Source organism: Centrocercus urophasianus, unplaced genomic scaffold (genome assembly GCF_019232065.1).
Source record: "Centrocercus urophasianus isolate 14NV4802_14NV808 unplaced genomic scaffold, USGS_Curo_1.0 seq_9, whole genome shotgun sequence".
Taxonomy (NCBI): Eukaryota; Metazoa; Chordata; class Aves; order Galliformes; family Phasianidae; genus Centrocercus; species Centrocercus urophasianus.
Window position 1 is genome coordinate 31,842,797 of NW_024885532.1, and position 24,849 is coordinate 31,867,645.

Consider the following 24,849-nt stretch of genomic DNA (forward strand, 5'->3'; position numbering starts at 1 on the left):
CCTGTGTGCCTGTGTGCCTGTGTGCCTGTGTGCCTGTGTGCCTGTGTCTTTAGCCTTGTGTGCGGAGCTGCTGCTTGGCTGTATATTGTTTTATCAGTATTGTGTCCGTGCTCTTCAGCAGTGCTTTGGAATTAGACTGAATTAGCTGTCATCACTGTATGTGGATACTGTTCGTAACGTTAAGTGGCTCACTGCAAAAATTATATATTGGGTGGGTGACACTCGGGCTTTCTGATGTATTTCTTTTTAGGATGAGTCAGTTAGGTTTGTTTATGAGGATCCTAAGAATCTGAACAAGCTCCTGACCAGCATAGGATGGCAGTCTTGATGGCACTGTGCATGCAGATACACAGAATCACAGAGTCATGAAGGTTGGAAAAGACCACTAAGATCATCCAGTCCAACCATCAGCCCGTATCCACCGTGCCCACTGACTGCATCCCTCCCTGCCACATCCACATGGTTCTTGAACACCTCCAGGGACAATGACTCCACACTTCCCTGGGCAGCCTCACAGCTCTTTCTGAGAAGTTTTTCCTCATATCCAACCTGAACCTCCCCTGGCACAATTTGAGGCCATTCTCTGTTACTTGGGAGAAAAGGCTGACCCCCACTTCTTCACAGCCTCCTTTCAGGCAGTTGTAGAGAGTGATGAGGTCTCTCCTGAATCTCCTCCAGACCAAACAATCCCAGTTCCCTCAGCTGCTCCTCATCGGACTTGTGATCACAAACTTTTGCAGCTTCATTGTTCTTCTCTGGACACAGTCCATGGCTTCACTGCCTTTCTTGTACTGAGGGGCCAAAAACTGAACACAGCACTTGAGGTGTGGCCTCACCAGTGCTGAGTATGCCAAATACCTGTGAGTTCCAGGCCTTCGTGCTCCAAATCACCTGTTTCTGCAGCAGTGAGACTGTTGAACTGGGACTAAGCGATTCAGCCACTGTTGCAGTTCTGACTGCTGTTGACAGTCTAGCATTTGTTTGAGAAACACTTTTCATCTCTTCCCCTCCCTTTGCAAGTGCACTGACAAAGGTCTTGCTCTAGGAAAAGATCCAGCTAAATGTTGTGCGTTTGCCTGCTCTAGAGAAAGGGTTCTGTATTTTCTTGGCCTTTGGAGAGGCTTAAGAGCTCTGTAGGAGTACAAGTATTTATTACAGGCTTGCTTAGAAGTTAAAACGCGTAGGGTATAAATGCAGATGCCAAAGCAAAGAGGCGATGCAGCAGCTGTGCAATCACATAGGTGAAGAATATGGAAAACTGCAAAACTGCACTGGGCTTTTTCTTTCCTCTAATTTTGATGTTTAGTTCTGTATGATGTTGAAGAGAAACTTCTCAGCTAATCTGTGTCAAAGAGGAGATGCTTTCTAATCACAGAGAGCTGTGCGCCCAGGCTGTGCGCTCACTGCCAAGGACAAATGGTGATTCTGGGCTGCACAAGGTCCTGAAGTCTCAGGATCTGCAGAGCAGAGGTCCTCAACTATCTGGAGCAGACTAAAGCGGCCAGGCCTTCAGTCTTATGCAACAAACATTACTGAAGGGCACTGTAATGCATGTATGCATATGTATGCATCTGTTGACATACACATAAATATATATATATATATATTTCCAGTGTTCTCTTTATTGCTGTCTGGTTCCTGTCCCCATATAACAAATGGAAACATGGGAAGTGAAAAAAAAAAAAATTGTCTTAGGGTGACCAACTTGTGTTAAGAGTATTATGAAAAAGTGATTGCATCAGCAACAGGAATAGAATAGAACAAAGCAGCTCAGAATGTCACAAATGCTTATTTTTGATGATGCTTCTTCAGAACATATGCTTTTACAGACAAGCCATAAATAGAGATGCTTGTATTGTGGTTGGGCAATCGCAAAGGGAGTTGTAGTGTACTGCTTTTAGAGTTACTATTTTATCTTTTTTAGAGGTGTTTTTTTTGTTTGTTTGTTTGTTTGTTTTCCTACTGTGGCTCTGTACTGTAGGACTTTCCTAGCAGGTAGTGTTAGCAATCTTGTGTGATCCACAGCAGGAACTTCTTAACTCTCTTCAGTAAGTGCAGTGTGTAACTGCTGACCATGTCTGCCCTGCCAAAGCTATGCTCAGTCAGTGTACTTACCCTGAATTGTGGGACATGGACAGACTTGATAAAAAAACAGTCAGGAGCAAAACTGTTCATACCGTATTATTTTTGAGTTGTTGCCTGTCATTCCCTTGAGATCTTTTTCCAGAGCTTAGGGCTCATTTCATGAGCTGGAGATCTGTGTTCTGTTGGTATCTGGAACACCTGGTCAAGACATTCATTTGCTATTTTGACACCCCCCTTTACTCTTCGCTTTCCTTGATAGGTCTTTTTGCTTCACAAGGATGATTTTCCCTATTTTCAGAACGTAAGACTTATGATTTGTCACATGTTTGTGCTCTGGAAGGAAGAAAACTGTTTTGAAGGAAGGACAGTACAGCAAGTTACAGGATGGAACAGGAGAAGTTTGTGTGGGTTTTATATCAAACTCTTTCCATTTGCTGGGAAGAATCTTGGCTGAAAGAATTCCAGTGAGGATGTTCTTTGAAGGGTGATGCTGGAAAGTGAAGATGTTCGTGTATGATGCCACTATCTTTGACTGATGTTAATTGATTTTATGACTATTAGCTCTACTAGGATACTTGTGTTGGAGGGATCATTCTGGTAACATTTCACAGTGGAAATTTCGTACTGAAACAAAGAGGCAGAAAACAAGGAAGGTGATAGCAATATGTTTCTGTTCTGTTCTGCACTGCAGGGTCTGTTTGATGTTCCAGAACTGAGTTGTCCAGAAGGATTTCAAGAAGCACAGAACAAAGCATTGCAAGAATCAGAACAGCTAGTTCAGAAGGCATGTTCAACACCACCTGGGCCTGAGATTGTAATGATCTTTGATCAGCTTTCAGATGCTTTGTGCAGAGTAGCAGATTTGGTAAGTTAGTTTTTATTACTATTTTAAGCAATTCCTTTTAAACTGACTGACTTTACACCTTACGCTGTTCTGTTTCATTTCACATTTTTCAGTATTGCAGTAAATAGCAGATCAGCTCTGTGAGGTTTTGTATTAAGACTGAAAAGTAAATTGAGTGAAAGTTAATTACAAAGGCTTTAACAGAATATAGTTAGCTGCAAATCCTGTCAAACTGTCCGGTTAATTTTAGGACAGATGTAGGAGCAGTGCAGAAGCCATGACAAGAAAAATAGAGCTGAAATCAGAGTGGTATTTTACTATTTCTGCTGGTAATATCAGTACATAAACTTTCCAGCATCAGTTATGTTATAGAAGATGGGGGACTGCATAACTTGTTGGTTGGAAATACTGTTGCCTTTTATTACCACAATGCAACTGTTTTCCTAGACTGCAGTTTCTGATGTCTGCAGAATTACAGAACTAGATTTTTTATCACAAAATGTTGAGTTTTGCCATGTACTCTTTGTTGCTCACTAGAAATTGTCCAAAGTGTATCTTTTAGAAGAAGGTTGCTCTTTATCTGTAGAAAGCATTCCCAGCTGAATTCAGTTGCTAATAAATAATATCTCATTGAAGTTTTTGCCGTTGGTTTTCATATTTGAATTTCTCGTGGTTTCAGTTTTCAAATCTTTTTCCTTGTTCTTTTCAAGACCTCTTTTGTGACAGGGGTTGAAACTAGATGATTATTATTAACCCAGGCCATTCCATGGTTCTGTGATTCCTGAAAGTACTTGCACACTCATTCTCTTTTCTCTATTATTTTATAACATGAACTATTTCCTCTTAATCAGTCAATACGTAACTGAAGCCCTTAGTGTTAGAATTCAGGAATCATAGTTTTTTTTTTACTTTGCTGAGTTAAAGGTATCTTGGTTCCTCCTGTGAGCTGCTTTCAGGTGTCTGTGTTCAAAGATGGCCTATCCTACTTGCAGAATTTTATCTAGAAGCAATTTGGACTGGGACTCTAAGGGGTCAACTGTACCAAGACAGTTTAAAGAAGTACATAGATTAAAGATATTTTTGGAAAGACTCACTCACTGTCTGCTTTAAAACTTGTTAGCACAGTTCTTCAGTAAGATTTATTTTTGAGGGAAAAAAGTGCAAATTACTCAAATAGGTTATACAGAACCGTATCAATAAGCAATAAGTAGAACTATTCAAGTGCAACTTTGTTTATAATTAATTTTTTTTAATATGATTTCGTGACTCATTATTTTCTTCTTTTACTGCGTCAGGCTGATTTTGTGAAAATTGCCCATCCTGACTTTGCATTCAGAGAGGCTGCTGAAGAAGCTTGCCGGAATATCGGTACTGTGGTGGAAAAGTATGTTCTGTTTGCTATTGCCATTTGCATCTTTTAAGTGTACCCTATGATCATCTGTGATAAGATGGATCCAAAAAATATGTAGGAAATGTTTGTGTATGGCAACAAATTTTCAGTCTTCCTATAACAGATATTCAAGAATTTAATTTTATTACAGTATCTAATAAAATATTTTTCTCCTTAAGTTTGATTTTGTGTACATAACGGAGTTCAGGTTATCAGCTGCCTCCATGTCCCTGAAATCCATTGAAGATTTAAAACTGCATTTTTCTAAGACTCATAACAGTTAGCTAGGTGTTGTAAGACTTATGTACAAAATGTTAATTTGGTTTGAAGGTTCAAGCTGTTGTATTTCACAACATTTCTTTCCCTGGAGTGCTGAATCTTTGAATTTCAGCCTGTGAGTGGGATATGTGAAAGAGAAAAGGACAGTCCCTGTTTAAGTTAAATGTTTTGGGGTGTGTCTGTGTAGGACTGAGATAGTTATGCTTGGTCTACTCTGGCATGTGAGATCTTACAGAATTCCATTTCATAGAACCTGTTCTTAAAGCCTTCTGCATTCAAAGTGTGGACCTGCTTCTGGACATCTGCTTGGTTTTTGGTTTTTCTTTTCAACATCTCAATCAAAATCCTGAAAGTTATCTCTGTGATCCAGCATTATATCAGTTTGGTAAGCTTTGTGACTGAAATATCAGATTAAAGAGAAATTTCTGAAATTTCAGCAGAACTGTTGCTTTGGTCTTGCCAGAGTGTTTGGGAAACCTTTCACTAGCAACAGTTTTTCAAGGCTGAGACGGAGCGTGCCATTTGTAGCAATGTGACTTCAATATCTGAATGACATTTCTGATTAAAAAGCTGTAGAAAGTGTTCACAAATTAACCTGATTCTCTTAGAACAGAATCATAGAATAATAGAATGGCTTGGATTGGAAGGGACCCTAAAGACCATACTTGTATTTCCCACAAAATGCCATTCAGAATTATTTTCCTGTCAGAAGCACTAAATGTATTTCCATGCTAATTTGTCTACATGTCCTTTGTTTGTTATATTTGTAGTTTTTAGGTATTCTTGTGAACTAGGAACTTTGGTTTTAATGTTATCTTGGTAAAGACTTAACTTGGCCTTTAAGTACTACTATCAAGAGACTGAAATATTTATAGTGGTTGCGAATGTATGATTCTTTTCTTCTGTCTTTCCAGATTAAATACAGATGTTGAACTGTGCCAGAGTTTGAGACGGTTGTTAGCTGATGAAGTTGTTATGAATTCCCTCGATCCAGAAACCAGGTACTTATTAATGTTTATAGGTTTAGATGTTTAGATAGTGTATCTCATTCCTTACAGAGCTTATGGTTTGTGTTTTGTCCAACTGGAAAACATACCACATCTCTGTGACAAATGTGTTGGTTATTACTGAATTACCTGTATGTGGGTTAGAAGTTGTAGTTCTGCAGTCTTGGAGCATGCCCCTGTGACTGTAGAGCACAGCTTTACTGATATCCATGAAAATAAACAATGAGAATTCAAGATTTTCTATAATAATAGCAGCTTGATTAAAATGAGGGGCGTTTCTGTGATGTATGCATCAAAGTGTTTAGCAATAAAAATAGGGAACAGACTTACACCACTTGAGTTCAGTTTGTAGAATCTGAAATCGAGGAGCTTTATTCAGTCTGAGAATATGTCAGGTGGATCTCTTGATTTTCAGCCTTACTCAAGAGTCCACTAGAAAAATTTCTACTGCACAACACCATTGTTGATGTTTCGGGAAAAAATAAGAATGCCTTTGTTAATGGAACTTGTGAGCTGTAGATGGTTTTTCTTCTTTCAAAATCAGATTATCAGTATATTTAAAGCTTACTTTATGATTGCCGTAAAACGTTTTATTAGCTGTTTCTGTACTTACAGTTTCTGATTATTTTTTCCTGACGTGGTTAGACAAGCTTAATGCCTAATGTTTGCTCATGTTACAAGTAAGTTATTTCCTTGATCCTTCTTTCCTTATAATCAAAGATGATAGATTTGAAGAGATTGTTTTCTGATCATTTAGAATAAATGAAGTGTCAAATTAGAAAGGTAATTTGCACAAATTGGTTAAATATCTAGATTAAAGTAGTAGAATTATTTTGAAAGATTACTTTCAGTGCAGATGACTAAACCACTACAAAGGAAAAATTTTGATTCATTGAGTAAACTGTTAAGGGCTTAAAACATAGGAGGTCTGTGTCTGTAACAGCAGTACTTGTGGAATAAATAATATCCTCTATTAAATATATCAAACATAAAAGATATGAAGAAATTATGCTTAGTATCAAATGAGGCTGTTTTAACAGGGATTTACTGTATTTTTAGGCGAGTGGCAGAACTTTTTATGTTTGATTTTGAGATCAGTGGCATTCATTTGGATGAAGAAAAGGTAATTTTTTGCTACAACACCTGTATAGAAATTTTCATGACTCCTAAAGACCAGATAACAATACATGCAGGATGTGATTCTGGGCCAGTTTGTCCTCTGAAAAGCCCTTTGTCTTCTGTGGAGAATTTGGTGTCTATCAGAAGAGATGAATTTTCTCCATCTTAAGTCATTTCTATGGTGGGCTTTTTTTAATGTTGTTTCAGATGTTAGTTGGCTGTTCTTTATATGAAGTATGTTTGAGCAGCTGATCTTTCCTTTGTTGACTTCAGCTATACCTTAAGAATGTGTTGATGCTGTAAGTCTGATCTTAAATGTAGCATTTTCCGCATCATTTCTGGGAAGCTTAAGGTTTTTTGAACTAAATATCTGAAGATCCGATGTATTTTGTACTTCAATTTTCTTACAGCGTAAAAAGGCAGTCGACCTCAACGTCAGAATATTGGATTTGTGTAACGAATTTCTGACAGGAACTCACCTTCCCAACAAGATTGACAAACACGCTTTGCCAGAGCATATTCGATCTAATTTTACAACCGAAGGCAATTACTTAGAAGTTGCTGGTCTGCACGCTGACTGTCCCAATGATCTGGTGAGTACTACCCAACTCAGCTTTGGCATGCTCAATAGCAGGAGAGCATATTAGTTATTTTAACTGGTATGCAGGCATATGGTTCAGGATTATCATGTTATGACTAACAAGGAAGAACTGTTTTAGAGCGTTGTAATCAATGGCAGCCTTGACTATCATAGCTATGAAATAGTGAAGATCCTGAGTGGATTGAAGAAAAGAAGCAGAATACAAAGAGTGGATTTGTGGCAAGAAGAATCCAGCTTATTCGGTAAACTGAGAGGTGAGATCCCATGAGATGCAGCTCTGAAGGGTAAAGAAGCTTAAGAAATCTGGCAATTTTCTAAAAGTAGTGTCCTCTGAGCACAATCTGGATACTAAAATACCCAGTGCCAGCTTATCCTGATACTTGGAAAACCAAGCAGACTTAATAGAAGTCAGTTTCAGCAAGAAAGGAAGTCACAACAGAGCTTCATCTCCAGAAGGCAGCAGACTGCAAGTGAAAATGGGTAAAAGAGAGAAATTTAGAAACTGTGCCTTTACGTCTAGGGATGAGATTAGGAAGAATAAAGCTCAAGTAGAGTTGAGACTTGTAAGGAACATCAAAAGCAACAGGGGGAGCATCTACTGATCCATTGGTACTAGCAGGCTGAAAAAGGAAAATTGAGGTGAAAAACTTAGAAGTTATGTTGGATGTAAAGAAAAAGTCTTTTACAGTGAGAGCAGTGAGGCACTGGCACGGATTGCCCAGAGATGTGTTGGAAGCTCTGTCCCTGAAGACATTCAACACAAGGCTGGACCAGGCTCTGAGCAATTTGGTCTATCTATAGGTGTCCCTGTGCATTGCAGGGGGTTTGGACTAGATGTCCTTCAGAGGTCCCTGCCAACTCCTAATGATTCTGTGATTCGGTTAAATGGGTGACTTTGCTACAGCAGACACAGATAAGGCTGAGATGCTAGCTGCTTTCTTTTCCTCGCTGTTCAACAACAAGGTCTTTGAAGTACTAAGTGAAAGAGTTCAGAGAGAAGAACAGCCAGCTATAGGTGAGGATCCAGTTTGGTATGACTTGAGAGAATTCAGCCTGCACAAGTCCTTGCAGTCAGACAAGCTGCATCTAAGGGTTTGGAGAGAACTGGCTTGATATCCTTGAAAGGTTGTGAAGATGAGAGAAGAACCCCAATGATTAGTGTGAATGAGGGGCGGCTGGGCAACAAGCTGAGCATGAGCCAGCAGTGACTCCAGCAGGGCGAACAGCCTGGGTGAACAGGGGCAAAACCAGAGACTGAAGGAAAAGTTGATAGCCTATTATACAGCATACTTTAAACCACATCTGTAGTGCTGCATCCAGTTTGGGACACCCCTCACTACTTCTTCCAAGAAGGACAGTGTCATACTGGAGTGACTTGGAGACACAATTGGAAATTAGAAATTCCAACTGGAGAAACTTCTTCATTATGAGGATACCTACGGAATAAATCAGGGTGCCCAGAGAAGTTGTACTATCTCTTGATCACAGGGGATTTTCAAGACCCAAACAGATAAAGCTTTGTGTAAACTGATTTTATCTTATAGCTGACACTGCTTTCAGCATGAGGTTGGACTAGAGACCTCCTTAGGACCCCTCCAATTATCCCTGAATTATCCCAAATAATCCTATTTTGGTTATTGTTGATGATACTTGATGGATTTAGATTCTTTGAAATGTGACAGTGGTTATCTAGTCTTTTAGATCTGGATCTAGGAACTACATCTACTACAACTCCCAAATCTTCTCACATAAAGTAACTGAGGTGACTGAAATCTTGTTTATCACGAAAAATAGAAAAGCTGACTGTAGTAGAACCCAAGCTGAATTGTTTGTTCTCTGTAAGAAATGAAAAGTGAATTAAAATCGTGGCACTGAGAGGATGTAAGTGAAGGAAAAATGCTCACTGTGTGTCATTTATAAACTTGTCCTGAAAACAGTGTGATCTGCAGAATTGCTACTTAAGCATCCAGTAATACATCAGTAAAGATTGCATTTCTCTGAGTCAGGTATTTAAAGAGGCTCTTTGGAAATCATAAAATACAGATTGGAAGGGACCTCTAGAATTTGTCAGTTCAAGCCTTATCCTGTTCAGAATGGGATCAGGTAGGTCAAGTTGCTCGTGGCCGATATCCAGTTGAGTTTTGAACGCTTTCGAAACATGGAGATTGTGCCATCTTGCTTGGCAACCTGTACTCCTAGTGTTTGACCACTTAACTGGTTTTCTTCATGGTATTGAATAGGAAACATTTATCTGCCAGCTTGTGTCTGTTACATCTCATCCTCTTGCTCTGCACCAAAAAGGGTCTGGCTGCATCTTCCCTTTGTACAAAATGTACAATGGAAAGGTCTTCTTAAATTGGTTTGTGAAATCGAAAAAGCATTTTACCGAGGTTGCTGAGGTGACTTTTTTAAGGTATAATAAAAATAAATCAGAAATAGAAAGGCGGATTATCCATGAGCAGATGGACAGACTAATAGCTTGCTACCTTGAAGAAATAAGGCTTTTCTTTTCCTCCTCTTTCTATCCCCTGATCCTGTCTCTGGTTCTCATCAGATCCTTCCAGGAGCCAGTTTGAATGACATGGAAAGGACAATTTTCAGAGCTTTGAATGAGCTAAGACAGCTCAAAGAGTGCTCTGAGAAACACAGATGTTGGCACAAAGAGAGGCAATGAGAAGAGGGGGGGACTGTTGACAGGAGTGGAGAACAAGGATCCCTTTTAGCACTCTTGAACTGTTATGTTGTCTCACTGCATTTCATCTATAATGAGTAAGAGAGCAGTAATTGACAAAGAATCATAATTACTATTATTAAAATACTTTTCTAACATATCAATGAATACCAGATTTTCAGTTGCATTGCTTGTTTCTTTAGGAGTTAGACTGTAATAATGTGACTTTATTTTTTTTTTTCCATATTAGGTACGAGAAGCTGCTTACAAGATTTTTCTTTACCCAAATGCTGAGCAGCTAAGCTGTCTAGAAGAACTGCTGGCTAGCCGAAACAGTCTGGCACAGTTGGTTGGGTATGACACCTTTGCCCACAGGGCTCTTCAGGGAACAATGGCCAAAAATCCAGGTATAAGGCATGTGTGGAACAGTAAGCTGAGAAAGCGAATGAGCTGTGTTAGGTGTGATGTTAAAAGCTGCTAGTTTGTTTTGCTAAGTTTATACACATTTCTTCCAGTGAAGTTTCTTATTTCATTTACATTTTGCTGAATGAAAAACTCGTGTTTCCTTGTAATTGGCAATAATATGAATAGGGTCCAGTGTTTTTTGTTAAGAATCAGTATTCAGTCTTCAATTACGAAGTTGCCATTATGCTGTAATGACATAACATAAACATGGTACCGAATTCCCCTGAAATGGTGGTGCAGTGGTCAGTGATATGATTTCTTATTCTAAAAACAACCATATTGTTTTTATGCTCTTATGTTCTAAGGGTCCTTTTTTTGTTGTTGTTTGGGAAGCTCTGATCCAAATGTGACACCTTTCAAGGGACTGAATCACCTTTTTTTTCTCTTTTTTTTCTCCTTTTTTTTTTTTTTTTTTCCTCCCCCCTGCACTTCTAGATACAGTAACACAGTTTTTAGAGAAGCTTTCTGACCAGTTGTCTGAAAGGTATGTCTTTTCACTAGGATATTTTTGTAAGCAGGCTTGCATTTCAAGAGCAGAGGGATTCATGTACTACAAAATCAGTCGTTGCTGCTTATGTTTTGATGAAATAAAAAGCAAGACTGTCTCAAGAGTTCTGAGGTGAACTATTGAAGTGTATTCTGTGGCTATTATCAGAGAATAGCTAAGACTGAATACAAGGGATGTGACAAGAAATGCAGGCAACAGTAAACAAGAAGACAGTAAGGTATTGAAGGGCACCTCTTCTGGACTTTTCCCATGTGCATAACTTCATATATGTACTTTACGTCTATGAACAAATTCCCCTTTGTCCTGCTATCTTCCCCTTAGTTCCATACAGCACAAAACACTTTCATCACTGTGTATTAATGGAGTCATTTACTCATGTGGCTGTGCATATCCCAAGCATTCTCTTTCTTTCTGAAAAGAGGGTAAGAAAGATTAGATTGAGAGTACTTGAATGAGAAAAGCAGAAAGGAAAGTTCTTGTACTGTAGAATATGGGCCTGATGTTTTATAGAGTACTTCCAATCCCTGATGGTAGAAGAAGTATTCTTGTATGCTACACTCCGTTTCTAGAAAATCATTCATGAAGTTTTTCATCATACAATTATTTTTCAGAACTCAAAAAGATTTTGAAATGATGACAAAGATGAAAGCGAAGCTTAACCCTCAGAATTCAGTAAGTTAAATTTACACTTATTTTTTGATGTAGCATAAGCTAACCAGGTGCTGTGTGAAAAATCAACTCCGTTTCATATGCAACGTCTAGTGTGATAACAAAGAGGTGTTTTCCATCTTCTGCTTTAAAGTGCTTTTTGACTTCATAGCTGCTATTAGTATTAAAACCAGTTGAGCCCGCCACGGTAGTTGGCTGATACAAAGTGATACTTCTTTTTGATTATTTTTTTCTTGGAGTCTGATCCCACCGTGTATTTGAGTAAGATGTATGCTCTTAATGCAGACTGTTAAAATAACTTCTCAAATTCTGCATTATGATGAATTTAGTACTGATTGTTTCCCACTGTGATTTAAAGTTCTGTCACTTGCAGAAACTGCAAAAATATGCGAAGGAAAAGAAGTTTACTTTGGGTTCACTTGCTGTTCATTATTGTAATTATGAGCTGGAATTCTCTTTCAGAAATTGATGCCATGGGATCATCCTTACTACAGTGGCGTCCTTCGTGCTGAGAGGTAAGCTCCTTATGTTCATGATTGTAATGTAAATGAGTGCCTTTATTTCATTCCTTGCAGTAAGTATAATGAAAGTCCTCAGTGTAAACAGGGTTTCCTTCTTTGAAGATGTACTTCAATATGAAAATATAAAGAATGTGTGAAGAGGCAGTTGTTTGCAACATTGCTTAGTTACTGTTGGAATGCCTATAAATTTTTGGCTCTTCTGTTGTTTCACAGAAAAGTCCTCTTTGGAGATACAAGAGGATAGAATAGTTTCACAAGAGACAGAAAATCCTCGTTTTCATTTTGCTTTTAGCTCTTAGCTGAACTGCAGTAATGTTTAAAAATAAATCTGGGTCACAGAATACAATCTAACTCCTCTTCAAGCAATAATTTAGTTTACTCCTTTTACTGAACTTGCATTTATCATCCCCTTTCATGGACCTCAAACAGAAAATTCTTGGTTAGGTTTTCACTCTTTGTGGGTAGAATTCATTCTCATCTGTTTTGCAGAGACTAAGAAATAAATCTGATAGGTCCGCCACACAGACTTAAATTGCGTACAAGAAAAGAGATGGCAGCTCTGGAAGGCAGGAGCACTGCGTGCTGTGTTCACTGGGTCAGTGGTGCTGACCTTTTATCCTGTTGGAAAAGCGAATTTAAAGCTGTGCTGCTTTCACAGGGGGAAGAGAAAAAAGTCTTTCCTTCATTGCATTGTTGTGTTGTTTTGTTTTGTTTTCTTTGGAGGGGGGCAGAAATGTACTTCCAGCTTTATGCCTTTTACAAAAGAGATGCGGTTACGTCTCTAGTAGTACCGTGCACAGAGCATGGTTTTCATTTTTGTCTCTGTTGTGTTTTGGCACTCAGTCGTTTGTGTGATTGTTTCTGTATTACTATGAATTTCATTTCTTCTGCTTTTCATAGAAAAGTATTTCTGTTTAAAAGAAACCAAATGCGTGCTTTGGAGTGTTTCCTTTGGGCTACGGTTATTTTGTGGCTCCAGCTGATGTACTGAACCATAGTTTTGTTGTTACTGTTGATAGATAAGGTGCAAATTATCTTTACAATTATAAGAGAAGGGTATAAAGAGAATCATAGAATTGCAAGGTTGGAAACGACCTGCAAGATCATCATTAATTAATATAGCAATGTTATAGCATGTCACATGCATCTCTAAGGATGGAAGAAACACTTGATGAGACAGTGCCTGTGTCTGTTGGGAGAGATACCCTGTTCTCTGTTGTTCTCTGTTTTGCTCTGTATGACCATATTTTCACGTAAATGTTGTGAGCAAACACTGAACAATGTGATCCTGAGGTGATCTTGTATTACTCTACATTTTATTTTTTCTCCAGGTTTTAATCCGCTGCGTGCACTTGGACTGTAATACTTGCCCCTTTTCACTCCTGTAGTTTACTGAAGCTTTCTGCTGTTTTTTAAGGTGAACAGCAGGCGGAGCTCCAGACTTAGCTCAGGAAATACATTTTTCTTTCTATAAACTCATCTACAAAAGTTTTGTTTCTGTCAGCTTTCACTGAGTCTTTTTCCTGGAAACTTAATCCTACTTCAAAAAGTGCAGGTCTCCCATTGATGGTAACAGAATAGAAGGGTAGTTTACTTCCTTTTTTTTCTTTTTCTTTTTTTTTTTTGAAAATGATGTTAAGTATCCTCTCTGGCTTTAAACTTACAACAGACTGATGTTGTGCATTTGACAGAAACTGGAGACAAAAGTCTGAAATCCATGGCAGAAGTATCTTAAAAGGAGATAGAATAATTAGAAGAACCTCAAGAATTTTGGCAGGCTAAGGGTAATAAAACAGTGAATGCTGGAACATGCTTCAGCCTCTAACAAGTAAGAAGATGTCTAATATGTGTATTATAAAATAATGCTGTTGTGTTTTAGTGCAGGCAAGTACCGTGGTATTAATTAAATCCCATTACTTCTCAGTAAGTGCTGCTGAAGTTATAAGTAATTCTCAAGGCCCTGATCCTGCAAAGATGTAGTAGCCCTGATGACTTCATTTGGGTCATTAAAAAATAAATAAAAATTAATGGAAGAGACCTTTTACAGTCAGTTGTTTGTCTTGAAGTTGGGGTTAACTGTACTTAAGTCACTTCCAACTGAAGCATAGAACTTTTTGTAAGAACTGTCAGAGGCAAGCTTGCAATATTTGGTGCTGACTCCTGTTTTCCTAACCTTTGTTGCTTATGAAACCGGGCTGACTCTGTTGGCTGTAATTCACTTTGGGGATATTTGCCAAACTGTGAAAGACTTTATTCAAGAAACAATTGGGATATGCTCTCAGGGTCTTGCTCTCTGTGCTCTCTGTTCCTTTGGGACTGCAAAAATGAGTAAGACTGGCCTTGGGGATGAACAAATCAATACCAAAATAATCCAGTTTCCTGCTCTGTAGGAAGGAGAAGCCACCATGACAACTGGAGGCATTTTGGATCCTGGGGTAACCAGCTCAGCAGAATCTAGGAACAATTCACTCCTTTCATGCTGGGACTGTACATAGATGTCTGGCTCACAGGGAAGCACATTTATTTTTCAGGGGCAGGGGCAATATCAAGGTACCTGAACATGGCTGTGAATGTTTCTAAAGGCACAAACACTACAAGCTGTAACTGCATTATTTTTAGCTTTATGAAAGAATGTTTTCTATTGGGAATGTTGAGTGGAAAAACAGCCCAGAATATTTGTGGAATATGTGAGAAAACTGTCACTTCTGTTCAAATTGAATCCTGAAATGAAAAAAACAATGCAAATTTTTAAAAGAATCAGGAAATCTTTCAACCTAAATGCCCATAGAGAAGGAAAATTTTCTGTAACTATCTGTTTATAAGCAAGGGAAGGCATGTCTTCTATTAAATCAGCTTACCAGTCGCTAAGCTGGTGGACTAGTGTTTTTGGAGGAAAAAATGAAAGCTACTGAAAAGCCTTGCTCTATTGTTCATTGTAGAACTGTGATTGTGAGGAAGGCTCAGAAAATTGTGAGTTTTGTTGTGTGCAAACTGCATACTCTAGAAGATGCTGCTACTTGGTGGTTTACACACAGTGTTTTGAAACATCCCAGTAAAAGAATTTCACAAATAATTTGTTACCCTTTTCTTCCTGTTATCACTGAGTACTTAGTTTGTTATCTTCTTTACCTAAGAGTTAAAGAAGTTGCTGTAATACAGGCGAAGCATAATATATGTTAAAAGCATGGCAAGAAGCTTTAAAGTCAGTGGTCATTCTTTCTGACTTTAGCATGTTTTATTTGCATGACGAGTCATTCAAAAGCAGAACATACATTTCAAGAATTATTTATGTATTCAAATAGCTGTGGAATGTCAAAGAAATTATTGTTTGATATGAAAACAAAGTCAATCTAAAAGTCATATACAGTGTCAGTAGCAAATCAATATTCTGAATTATCCCCTGACCTCCTCCATAACAGTCTAAAAGGTACAATTAACAGAAGGAGAAAAGGATACAGGTGCTAGTTTATGGTCGACGAGAGTACAAAGGCTTTCTAGTATTATTATTTTTTAAGAAATTCAGAGTCTTCTATAAATCATGGTTAATAGTCTCCCTTGAGGTAAAGAATTAAATTTCATAGTCTGGCATGTAATGAAAATTGGAAGGGGTTTTCCTTGTCTTGATCTCCTTAAGTTAACCTGAGGGGTTTATCTTTTATCTTCCACTAAGAAGTTTTTTTTTCACGTTTTTTCAAGTTTATTTGAAAGTTTTGAGAGAATCTGTTTCATTAAAGGTGGTTCCCTTAGTGTTCTGAATTTTCATGGAAGTCAACAGGATAATTTTTTTCTCAAAAGCAAAAACAAAGCACCAGGATTTATCAGGGACCACAACTTAATAGCCACAGATAAGAATTCTTGCCAAGGGACTAATTTGCAATTGTTAAGAGTCAGAAGGCTTAGCTCTGAAGAGCAGCAATACTTACTCAAATATCCCTAATGTCCAAGCTTATCAAAAGCATCCTTATTGGAATAGATGAAAGTCACGCTACACAAAACACTCTTAGTTTCTTTCCAAATATACAGCTTAAATGAAAGTGATTTTAGAAGTCTGTATTTTATTTAGACTCAGTGAAGTCATACAAGCTTAGAAATAATTATTTATAATGACATACTACGTCTTTGTTCTTCGCAGAGACACAGCCTTTTTGTTTGAAGCCTGCTGTTCTTGAAGAATAACCAAACCTCACTGTGTCAGTTAACTTCTTTTTTTTTTTTTTTTAAATTGGTTTTTAAATTGGTTTGGCTACATTGCTTCTTTTAAAAATACTGCTGGGCTGCATACTGTAAAAGTGAGGTGTCTGGATTTTTGAAAGTAGTTTATCCTTTAATATAAAGCAGGAATTAACATCAAAGAAACTGCTGTTTTCTTTGATATTTCTGCTTTCTTTAGGAGAATACTAGGATTTTTCTCTCTAACCTTTCTGGGCTTACATTCTGCAACAAAGTGCATAAGAAAATTTTCATTCTTTCTAGGGTTTGTTATAAATACGAATGCTCCAGGGTTTGAATTCAGACATTCAGAGTGAAGTGAGATATTGGAATATGTCTTAAGACAAAATGAAAGCAGAACAGACTTGTTTTTTTGTTTTTATTTTTTGTTTGTTTGTTTTTGTTTTTTTTGTCTTAGTCTTTCACAGTTTTGGACGTTTGAGCATAACTTGCATTATGCAGTTGTGCAGGTTCAACAAGGTAACTGAAGGTTCACTGTTAAAATAAAGAGGACTATTTCTAATTCTCGATATATTTTTTTAACTGAAAGCTTGGTGGAGAGGAAAATACTCTTACTGTAGAGAAGAGTTCACTTATATATTTTTGACACTGTTTCTGATTTGTTCAGAGCAAGATTTCTATAATGGCACCCTTCCTTTTTTTTTTTTTTAGGAGTATGATATTTCCTACAGCTAAACAAGAAGCAACCTTTTTTAAAATCTAGCAGTGTAAAAATGTCTGAATTTCAAGAAATGGTTTTTCAGATTTATAATTGTGTTTTCTGATGTTTGTATCTGTATTGTTATTTCCTTTTTTCTGCTCTTCCAGAAATGCATACAGATTATATAAGTTTCACATAAGGACTTAAGAAATTTAAGTGCTTAAATTCAGGAATGGTTCCGAAAATGTACTCTTGACTACTGGTATCAAAAATCAGTCCATACTGTGTTTTTGACCTCTGATACCCAAGAAAAGAAATCTTTTGACTAGAGTGTGTATTTATTTACAAGGTTCTGTTGTGATGCATCAGACCACCATTCTCTCATCTCCTTCACATTTCAAAGGTTTCTTCTCCTAGAAAGAAGTTGTGCTGTTCATCATGTTGGGATTCAGCTATGCAGTTCAGCCAGAGAAGTGTTAAGTTTCAGAGAGGAGCAAGAGCTCAAGCGTATTTCAGTTCAAGACTTCTGCTAGGTAGCTCAAGTTAATACCCTGCTAAGCATGCATGGCCTCAGAATTGTGTCCACCTTTCTCTGAGGACACAGCATCCTAAGTGTCTGTTTTAAGCACTCTGAATCACCTTGCTTGTTGCCCAGAGCTCGTGTTTTGAGGGACAGGATATCCAGGGATATTTGACTCTTGCCTGTGCTTGCTTAGGTGACGTGAGCGCTTTCTCTTCCTTAGGAAAGACTTTAATTGTGTCTCCATGTGCTTGCCTGCTTTAGAGACATCGGTAAAATGTTCTCCTAGTGATGTTAGTATGCTGTGTGCATCACCGTCCTACTGAATTCTTCCTCACTGCTCAGATGATGTAGCAAACAAGCTGCAAATTATGGCACAGAAGAAAACCGTTCTTCTGGCACTTCCCTATAGCTTCTGTCACCAAATGAAGCTCCAGTTATTCACTTGTTTCCAATGTAAACTTTAGCAGTCTGTTTCCAGAGCACTAACCTTTCTTGCTAGTAGCAGTAACCCTTAGCAGAAACCTTATGGATAGCACAATGCCTGTTAGCACAGTTCAGTTTGAGCTGCATTCGCTTCCTTTCTTATTTCTTTTCCCAAAAACACATCAATGCATTTCCTGTTGGAGATAAAAGTTGTAACTTGGCTGAGCAAATGCAGAGGCAGTTTTCCAAAGAGTGATCAGAAAATGTTTGGATTAAAGCAGCTGCTTCTTGCTGGTTTGCTTGACTTTTATACCACTTTAAATAGAAAAAAAAGCTAGACAGCTATTCAAGTCTGCAGTTAATAACAGCTTGAAAATCTTGCATAAAGTGATTCTCTATGGCTACTGACATAATATATAGTATAAAAATACATATTAGGATTATCAGTAGCTATTAACATGCAGATTATGGAGGTTGCTTTGCTCTGAGGAGTGAACAGCTTTGGGGCAGGCTAAGCTAAGGCCCTTGGGAATTCTGTTCCTTTTGATGTAGGGTCAGCCACTATCAGTTAATTCTTTAACTAAAGTATTTAACTAAAGTTTTTGTCTTCTTGTTCTATCCATAAAGAAAACATGCAGTCAAATGACTTGTTTTGCTGGGGTTTTGTTGGGAGGCTGCTGCGTGCGTTTTCAAATTAATTTCACATTTGAAAAAACAAAAGAAGATCAGAGAAATGTCAAATACCTGGCTTAGAAAATGGTTAACTTTGAGCTTCCCCTTTAGCTTCAGGAGAAATTCACTTTACAGTCTCGGATCTGCTCTCAAAAAGGCTCTGCATCCTACACAGACAATCTCTATCTGTGTTATGTAGCATTTAAAAAGTGTATTGATAGAAGTCTGCATCTTAGAGTTTTATGCAATATTTTAGATAATCTGACCAGGGTCACGGAGTGTTTTGAAAATACAATCCCAAATCCTTGAACACCAAAAGAAATTTAATTCAAAGGACTGAGAGAAGTTTGGCTTGCTGTCACAGCCTGTCGCCATAGCTGCCAAGAAGTTGTGCTGCAGTGTTTTAGATTAATACAGATTTGAACACTGAAATATTGTGCCTGAGAAATGTTATGTTCTTGCAGTTTCACTAAGGTGATGAAGTGAATAACTGAGGTTAGGGAATCATTTACTAGCAAGCAGATGCTTTTTTTCCTGTCATTTGGAAATGATGAAGTTGCTAATGGCTGCTACTGTTGGAGTGCCTGGAATCAAGCAAGAATCTTCAATAGGGAGCGTGTAGTTTGTCTGCAAATTTTTCCGAGTACTTTTCCACCCACATCCTCCAGCCAGACCTCAGTTTTACATATCTAAAAGAGATTGTAGGATTTCCTGTTCTGCTCATTGCGTACCCTTTCTTTGGGAAGGAGTCAGGGCTTTAAAATTAATTTCTTCCCTTTTCTTTGTTGTTATTTAATACCTAGTGCTACACCTTTCACTCTGCGGTGATTAGCATTAAATCTTGGAAGTGGGGACTCAGAAAAAATTCCATCATATGCTTGTTCTTGCCACTGAAAGGCAAGATCATCTATTAATAATAATTCCAGGGACTGAATTTTTGGTTATGGGACATCAGCTTCAGTTATCTGAGGTTTTGGCTAATTCGTAAATAAGCCCCAAAAGAAAGTTTTCCTGGAATCAGTGCAAGTTTGGGGTTGGACTTTCTTCAGTGATAGTTGATCTTGATGTAGCAAGGGGGTTCATATAAAAGGTAGGACTGAACTGAAAAGTTGGAAATTAGTTCTGTATTTTAATGTCTAGAATGATTATTTGCTGGTTGTTATTGACTGGTGTTAAAGAAAGATTTTGAAGAGGTTCTACCTGCTTCTCAGAACAGTTGCTTTTTTTCAGCACCCCGTACTCATTTTAGTTTGTGTTATTAATTATAATGGAATAAAATAGAATATAATAAAGGAGCTCAGCTGAAAAGAACCTAGAAAGATCAAGGATTATTGGTTCCAACTTCCTGACCACTTCACAGCTAAACAGAGGCTAAAGCATATTACTGAGTGTGTTGTCCAAATGTCTCATCAACACTGACAGGCACAGGACATCAACAACTTCTCTAGGAAACCTGTTCCAGTGTCTGACCACCCTCATGGTACTGAAGTTATTCCTAATGCCCAATCTGACCCTACCATGGTTCAGCTCTGTGCCATTCCTGACCTGCCATAGGTTCCCAATAGCAGAGCCTGGCACCATCCTCTGCTTCCTCGCCTCAGGGAGCTGCAGGAAGCAAAGAGGTCATGTCTTAGTTTCTTCTTCAGGCCTGAATGTTCTCAATCTTTGTTCACAGGACATGGCTCCAGCCCTGTCACCAGCTGCAGTGCCCTCCTTTGGGCACATTCAAGCTCCTTAACATCCTTTTTCTACTGTGGAGCTCAGAACTGCACAGAATTCTCAAGGTGAGGCTGCATCAGCACTAAGTATAGCAAGTGAATTATGCCTTCTCACCTGCAAAATGTCCCCCAAAATGCAATTTGCACTCTTGGCTGCTAGGGCACTACTTGCTCATGCTGAGCTGCTGTAACCAGCACCTCCAGGTCCCTTCCTATTGAGCTGCTTTCCAGCCAGTAGGCTCCAGTCTGTGCCTGTGTCCAGCACTGCTCCACCCCAGATATAGGACCCTGTTTCCAGTCTGAGCTCCCCAGTACAAAAAAGACAGGGATCTCTTGGAAACAGTCCAGCGGAGGGCCACAAAAATGGTGAAGGGCCTGGAGCATCTCCCCTATGAAGAAAGGTTAAGTGAACTGGGTCTGTTTAGCCTTCGGAAAAGATGACTGAGAGGGGATCTAATCCAGGTTTATAAATATCTGAGGTGTGGGGGCCATAGTGGTGAAGCCAGACTCTTTTCAGTGGTACGTGGAGACAGGACAAGGGGAAACGGACATAAGCTGCAGCATAGGAAGTTCTGCACAAATGTGTGCAGGAACTTCTTTACAGTGAGGTGACGGAGCACTGGAACAGGCTGCCCAGGGAGGTGGTGGAGTCTCCTTCTCTGGAGATACTCAAAACTCGCCGGGACGCCCACCGGTGCGACCTGGTGTGGGGAACCTGCTTTGGCAGGGGGGTTGGACTCAATGATCTCTGGAGGTCCCTTCCAACTCCTACAATTCTGTGATTCTGTGACCCAGCATTTTCCTGTGTTGAACTTCATGCTGTTGATAATTGCTCAATATTCCAGTATATCTAGATCCTCTGAAAGGCTTCTTGTCCCTCCTGAGAGTCAGCAGTACCTCCCAGTTCAGTGTTATCGGTGAACTTGCTGAGGATGCAAGCCAGATGTAAATTCACTTACAGTTCATCATGTAGCATGGTGTGAACCTTCGTTTAGAAGGATGCTGTGAGGGACAGTACCAAATGCCTCACTAAAACCCAGAAAAATTACATCCACTGCTTTCCCTTCATCCATTGAGTAGGTGACCTTATCATGAAAGGGGATCAAATTACCAAGATATGATCCTCTGTAAGTCTTTTGCTGAGACTGCCCCTCAGGAATCCTAAACTTTCCTAAAGAGAAAGAGTCTGAGGAAAAGAAGACTTCCTTGATTGAGGAGAATCTGATCAAAGATCATCTAGGCAAACTCGATGAAAACAAACCCATGGGGCCTGATGGGATGCTTCTACAAGTACTGAGGAAACTAGCAGAAATGATTGTCAAGCTGCTCTATATTGTCTTTGCAAGGTCATGGAGAACAGGAGAGGTGCCTGAGGACTGGAGGAAAACCATTGTCACTTCAGTCTTTAAAAAGTGCAAGGAGGAAACTACAGGCTAATCAACCTCACCTCTGTCCCTAGGAATGTGATAGAACAGCTTATTTGGGAAATTATCTCCAATCGAGTGGAAGAATGTTAACAGGAATAATCAACATGGATTCATCAAAGGGAAATCATGCTTGACTAATTTGCTAGCCTTCTGTTATGTCATCACCTGATGGGTAGATGAGGGAAGAACAATAGATGTTGTCTGCCTTGACTGCAGCAAGGCTTTTGACACTGTCTCCTGTAATGTCCTTGTGGGTAAGTTTGGGAGGTGTGGGCTAGATAAGTGGACAGAGAGGTGGACTGAGAACTGGATGACTGGCACAGCTCAGAGGGCTGTGATCAGTAGCATGTGGTCTAGTTGGAGGCCTAGCTAGTGGTGTTCCCAGGAGTTGGTGCTGGGTTAAGTCTTGTTTAACATTTTCATCAGAGACCAGGATGAAGGGGTAGAGTCCACCTTCAGCAAGTTTGCTGATGATATGAAGCTAAGAGGCTGACAGACTAGAGGTTGTGCTGCGATTCAGTGAGACTTGGACAGTGCTCTCAGACACGGGGTTTGAATTTGGGGTGGTCCTGTGTGGAGCCAGGAGTTGGACTTGATTCATATGGGTACCCTCCAGTGCAGGATATTCTGTGAACTTCTGTGACACTGCAGTGACAAGCAGAAAATAAATCCAAACCAAACTACAATTATAAGATAACTTAAGGGATAATAGTTGCCAGTGACTGCTGTCAGCGTTGTCCAGAAATAATTTAAATATCAGACTTGTGTCATAAGACACTATTGAAGATTTTCCAAAGTCTTCGTCTTTGACCTTTGTTCTCACGCTTCTGTAGCAGGCAAGGCAGAGGTGGAGAAATAAAAGTGGGATCAGAACCAGAAATACTTTTTTGGCATTCTGTACAAAAAAAGTTTTTGCAGAACTTTTTCTTTCTATTTTTTGTTGGCGAAAGTGACATTAACATATACCTTTCATTAGATGCAGGAGAGGTTATATCCTGACGGTGCTATACCAGAAATGGCTGACATTAACTTTATGGTATTATTATTGAAGTGATTGTCTAATCAGAGCCTCTGGTACTCAAAACATTAGATTGTGACATCTTAAAACATTAGCTAGGGTAAGGGACTATTTCTCCTGAGAAGTCTGGCTCAAACCAATGTAGTCTGTTACATCTATTTTCATATGTGGGTGGATAAGTATTGTGCTTTTTCCAAAAGACTGAACTGTCACAGACTGATTTCTTTCCCCTCTTTGGATAGTGACAGCCTATTTCAAAATACTTATCAGAAAGCCTTCTTCCCATGCTCTTCATCATGGAATAAGATCATGGAGACAATCCATATGTTCAGAGAGCACTGAGAATGAGGAATAAGTAGACAGTTGTTTTCTTTGTGTAACATGTCACATCAACTCTTTGCGTGAAGTAATATCACTCGTTTCTCGTGCTAGTATGTATCTGCTTTTCTGTATCAGCAAGAATTTCTTGGACAGAAAAAAAATCATAAAAGGGTTTCAGAACTCTTCCTCCTTACCCCCCAGCAACCACACGTTAATCTGGCATTTCATCTCAGTGTAGTAATCCTCTACAGTTTGCATGGCACATGTTGTCCTCTTTTGATTAAGCTGGAATCTATCTTGTCTGCAGTTCTGTAGTTCTGGTACCTGAGCTCCATATCATCTCTTCAGTGAATCATGGGTTGGCTGAGATTGGAAGGCCTTTTGGAGGTCACCTGGCCTAACTCCTGCATCAACAGGAACACCCAGAGCAGACCCAAGACCACATCCAGGCAGCTTCTGGAGTTCTCCAAGAGAGAAGGAGAGAAGACTCCACAGCCTCCAGGCAGCCTGTGCCAGTGCTCCATCACCTGCACAGGAAAAACATGTGTCTTGATGTTCAGTTATAGTCTTCTGTATTTTGTTTTGTGCTCACTGCCTTATTCTTCTTACTGAGTGTCACTAGAAAGAGCCTGTCTCTGTCTTTTTGCACCCTCTCTTCAGGTATTTATAGGCAGTGATAAGATCTTCTAAGCCTTTTCTTGTCTAGGCTCATCAGTCCTGGCTTTCAGTCCTTCCCTTTAGATGGGGTTCACCAATTCTTCAGTCATCTTCATGTCACTTGTTTGCACTCTGTTCAATAAGTCCATGTTTTTCTTGCACTGGAGGCCCCAGAACTTTACACAGTACTTTGGGTGTAGCCTTCCCAGTGCTGAGTAGGGAAGAAAGAACCTCCCTTGACCTGTTGGCCATACTTTTCCTAATGCAGCTCAGGTTACCAGGATACTTTCTTAGCAGCAAGGACACATCACTTGCTCATGTTCAAGTTGATGTCAGCCAACAACGGTGAGATGTTCAGCCGTCTGCCGGGTTAAACCACAGTAGTGTTAGACAGGACTGGACCCCGCTTTGACCCTGGGGTGCTCCTCTAGTTACTGGCATCCAACGTGATTTTGTGCCATTCATCATCACCTTTCACTTGTCTGTCCATTCTACCCATGCATCAGCAGTTTCACTATGCTGATTTTATGGGAGACGGTGCCAAAAGCCTTACTGAATTCTAGGTTGACTGCTTTCCCTCATCTCTAAGGCTACTCTTTTCATTGTAGAAGTGTATCACATTGGTCCAGAACGTCTGTGCTGACTATTCCTGATGATTTTCTTCTCCTTCGTGTGCCTGGAAATGGTTTCTAGGATTAGCTGCTCCATCAGGAAAGATTATTGCTTTTCAGAAAATTCTTTGTAAGTTTGGCTTAATTTCATAAAGACTTTTCAAGGTCTCTACTCTTGATGTTTTCATACCCTATTTTCCTGCAGCTGAAATTACTGTCAGAAGCTACGTGCTTAAATTTCCTGGAACTGCAAAAATCTGGTGGTCTGCTATGTGTGTGAAATGGTGGAGTTGAATGTTGATTTAATGAATTGTATGTTTGTATAATTTTATCATATGGTTTCTTTCTCCAGTTTTTTAATACAGTCAGCTTTCTGCTCAAATTTGACCTGGAGGAAATTACATGGAAACCCTGGATGATATTGAATGGCTAAAGGAGGAGGATGTGAAG

At 39.2% G+C, this 24,849-nt stretch overlaps 1 protein-coding gene across 1 annotated transcript in view; it reads left to right on the forward strand.

Annotated features, from left to right (window-relative positions):
- Nucleotides 1-24,849, forward strand: part of LOC122171308 (mitochondrial intermediate peptidase) — a 67,991-nt gene that overhangs the window by 420 nt on the left and 42,722 nt on the right. The window contains exons 2-10 of the mRNA XM_042838773.1: nucleotides 2,777-2,950; nucleotides 4,225-4,313; nucleotides 5,513-5,599; nucleotides 6,665-6,728; nucleotides 7,135-7,317; nucleotides 10,247-10,403; nucleotides 10,897-10,945; nucleotides 11,581-11,641; nucleotides 12,101-12,153. Of these exons, the coding sequence (XP_042694707.1) occupies nucleotides 2,777-2,950; nucleotides 4,225-4,313; nucleotides 5,513-5,599; nucleotides 6,665-6,728; nucleotides 7,135-7,317; nucleotides 10,247-10,403; nucleotides 10,897-10,945; nucleotides 11,581-11,641; nucleotides 12,101-12,153 (917 nt within the window). The remainder of the gene's footprint in view (nucleotides 1-2,776; nucleotides 2,951-4,224; nucleotides 4,314-5,512; nucleotides 5,600-6,664; nucleotides 6,729-7,134; nucleotides 7,318-10,246; nucleotides 10,404-10,896; nucleotides 10,946-11,580; nucleotides 11,642-12,100; nucleotides 12,154-24,849) is intronic.